Below are 3,734 nucleotides of genomic sequence, written 5' to 3'. Positions count from 1 at the left end.
CACACACACACACACACACACACACACACACACACACACACACACACACACTCTCACACACACACACTGAATGCCTTTAATGTCAATTTTAAAACTCATTTCTGTGTGGATTTTACTTTAAAAAAACCTATTGGTTAAAGGCACAAAAAGATATTAATTTTTAGTTTCCAAGGATTTTGAAGTTTTGAAAGTCACCAAACTGGCGCCTGATTCCACTACGTCTTGGGGCAAATTATGTCGACATGTTCTTTAACACTTTGCAGTCAAACAGCTAGCTCTAGCTGTACAAAATACCCCGTCTGGTCACCCAGCCAGGAGAGCGACTGCAACAGACTTCTCGGGCCAGGGGCAAACTGCTCTAGGTGATCGCAACAGACAATTTTCACAGGCGCATTATTGCGCCAAGTGACTGCAAAGTGTTAAACATTTCCAATCATTTTCTACAACTAAAGCACTTTTGTGTGGTTTTTCTCACAGTTTCTACCCGGAACCCGTAGACGCGTACGGCACACCTCTGGCGCCGCCAGGTGGCGCTGCTGTCCCCATGGTTGCCCCTCTTGGCCCCTCAGGTTTCCCCGGACAAGCTGCCATGGGCGGCGACCCGGCGGTGGCCTTTGACCTCGTTCCTCAGGAGATCAGCTACAACCCGGGCTCTGTGCTACACGGATTTGACGGTGAGTCCACGGGTTTGATTCTTCTCTGCTGTTGCTGGAATTATTATTGTTATTGTTATTATCATTGTTATTGTTATTGTTATTATTGTTATTGTTATAGTTGTTGCTATTACTATTATCATTACTATTTGTTGTTTTTTAAATTATTATTATAATTATTATAGTTGTTTTTGTTATTATTTTAATTGTTGTTATTGCTGGTAGTCTTTTTTGGTGTTTATTAATGAAAAAGTCGTAATCCTTTTTTTTCTTTCCTTCCTTCATTCCTTCGTGCAGCTGTGTCAGGAGGAACCGGAGGAGGAGGAGGGATGGTCGCGGGGTCGGGGGCAGGGGCGGGCTACCCCGTGGGCAGTCAGATGTACTTCCCGTCCGGCCCGGCCCAGGTCTCGCACTACGGTCCTGGACGTATGTACCTGCCGGCCGGCGCGGGTCACAGGGGTCAACACCCAGCCCGGATCTACTACCCCGCCCAGCACTCCATACCCATGCCCGCTCCAGGTGAGAGAACTGATACACACATGGTTTAGAGTAGGGGGCCCAAATCAGTTGTGTGACGTTGTGTTGAAATCAGGCGCTCGTCGAAATAATCCGAGAAATTGGCATTTTTCGGCCAGTTAGGAAATTTTTTTCAAATTTTTGTATTTTGGTTCAACACCTTGTATATCCATTAAAAACACTTTAATGTGTGGATTTTATGGAAAAATATTAATTAAAGGCACAAAAAATTAAAATTTGCTGTTCCCAAGGATTCTTAAGCTATGGAAGTCCTCAAACTTTGGCAACCATTTTCTCACTACTCACAAATTTTACTTCTGAAACCAGGCAACCCTCACCTCCTTCAATTGCAATTATCTCGACTTCTGTTCAAGATATATGGATGTCTTTTTCCTTGAAAAATAGAAAAATGGACATGCTTTAAGGTGATACCAATAACTCCACGTGCTCAAAAGTTAACAAGCGCTTGATTGCACCTTGCCGTGACACAAATTATTTTCAGGTAGCGAGCGAGCCAAATTACATAAACAGTGATTAAGCAGTTGAAAAACTAAACCTGTTTTTAAAATAATGATATGAATTAAAACAGACAAGAGATAAAGCAACAACTAAATCTATAATATATATATATATATATCAAGGCTCATCAATTTTCACTCTCAATTTGCGAATTTGTCAATTTGTCAAAGCTAGGTATTTGTGAGGTGTGCTGACAAAATGAGTTATCCCACGATCCAAGAATGGAGGTATCGGCTGAAAATCCACACTGGGTCAGATTTTTGGATTTTCAATTGATGCCATTTTGTTAAAGTTTACTGTGTCTTTTACTATTCCATGCTCACAAATTGTACAAACTTCACCTATCAAGTTGATGTATCAATTTCCATACGGCTGAAATCCGACAAATAACTCCTTTTGTCAGCACACCTCACATTTGGTATTGTTTCTTGGCTACAGGTTGGTTTAAGTTTGGAGTAAGGTTCTGTACTATTGTGATTCTGAGGCTTGAACTATCTAAAATTCTCTTGCAGACTTGAGTTTGAAATCATAACCGGGATGTATTTGTCAAGTGTGTGTGTGTGTGTGTGTGTGTGTGTGCGTGCCTGTGCATGTGTGTGTGTGTGGGTTCATGTGTGCGTGCTTGCTTTCATGAGTGCATGCATATGTGTTTTCTGTCCTGACTTAAAATAATCTAGTGCAGCGTCTAAATGACATCCTGTCTGTTTGCTCTTTCACTCACCAGGCGGTGCCCCGCCCCCTCCACCCCCCGGGGGCCCCGCCCAACTCATCAACATGGGACACAGGTCCGCCCCCATGACTCCCATAGCCTCTGGCACGCCTGTCAAAGGCGGAGCTCCGCCCACCGGCTATTACGACGGCTCCTTCATGATGGCTCCGCCCAGCCCCATACGTGAGTGCTTTCTAATTGGCTTTTAGTGTTACTTTAGTGTTACTTCCATAGATTTTTTAGTGTTACTTCCATAGATTTTTTAGTGTTACTTCCTTAGATTTTTTAGTGTTACTTCCATAGATTTTTTAGTGTTACTTCCTTAGATTTTTTAGTGTTACTTCCATAGATTTTTTAGTGTTACTTCCATAGATTTTTTAGTGTTACTTCCATAGATTTGAATTATGGCCTCAACCGTTTGCTCTTTATACATAGACTTGAAGTATGGTATTATATTAGACTTTACCATCGTTGTATCCTTCCATTGCTTATTCCATCTAGCCACCCTTCCTTCCCTCAATGTGTCTTTCCGTCCATCTATCAAAACGTCCACTTTTCCATCCATCCATTCAGCAGTTCGTCCACCCTCACCCATCCATCCATCCATCCATCCACCCTTTCATTCATCCACCCATCCCTTCACCCATCCACACTTCCACCCATCCTTCCATCCACCTATCCATCCGCCTATCCATACATCTACCCATCCATCCATCCATCCATCCATCCTCACATCCACCCGTCCATGCAGTCATTCATTCATTCATTCACATTTAGAAAGCGATAGATAGAGACAGAGAAAGGTAGGGAAAGACAAAGACGAGAGATAGAGAGAGAGAGATGAAAACAGAAGAGGGAGAATTGGAAGGTGAGAGAGAAAGAGAGAGAGAGAGAGAAGGGGGGGGGTAAATGAAGAGGGAAGATACTGACAGACATACAAACAGACCGACAGACAGACGCCAGGCAGGCAGACTGACAGACACACAGACACACAGACAGACATACAGACACAAAGACGTCAGGCAGACAGACAGACACATAGACACACACACAGACAAACACACAGACAGAGAGACAGACACACAGACAGACAGACACACAGACAGACGCACAAACATCATACAGACAGACAGATACACAGACAGACAGACAAACACACAGACAGACCGACACCCAGACGTCAGGCTGGCAGACAGACAGACACACCGTCACACAAACATACAAACAGACAGACAGACACATAGACAGACACATAGACAGACAGACAGACAGACAGCTGGAACAACCCGTGTCCAGTGTCCGTCCAACCCTCCAGTCTGCGCCATGACCACACAGCC

General features: G+C 43.8%; 2 protein-coding genes across 2 annotated transcripts in view; both read left to right on the top strand.

Annotated features, from left to right (window-relative positions):
- LOC118477118 (intracellular protein transport protein USO1-like) overlaps positions 1-898 on the top strand; it is a gene marked incomplete in the record, with an annotated part of 22,453 nt that extends 21,555 nt beyond the window's left edge. Inside the window, 2 exon segments of the mRNA XM_035971126.1 lie at positions 478-722; positions 879-898. Of these exon segments, the coding sequence (XP_035827019.1) occupies positions 478-722; positions 879-898 (265 nt within the window).
- LOC101847597 (centriolin) overlaps positions 891-3,734 on the top strand; it is a gene marked incomplete at its 3' end in the record, with an annotated part of 27,765 nt that continues 24,921 nt past the window's right edge. Inside the window, 2 exon segments of the mRNA XM_013085510.2 lie at positions 891-1,172; positions 2,413-2,580. Coding sequence (XP_012940964.2) covers positions 983-1,172; positions 2,413-2,580 — 358 coding nt within the window.

The sequence above is a fragment of the Aplysia californica genome, unplaced genomic scaffold (assembly GCF_000002075.1).
Source record: "Aplysia californica isolate F4 #8 unplaced genomic scaffold, AplCal3.0 scaffold00381, whole genome shotgun sequence".
NCBI lineage: Eukaryota > Metazoa > Mollusca > Gastropoda > Aplysiida > Aplysiidae > Aplysia > Aplysia californica.
Note: the sequence above shows the minus strand (reverse complement) of the source record. Positions and strands in the feature narration are given on the sequence as shown.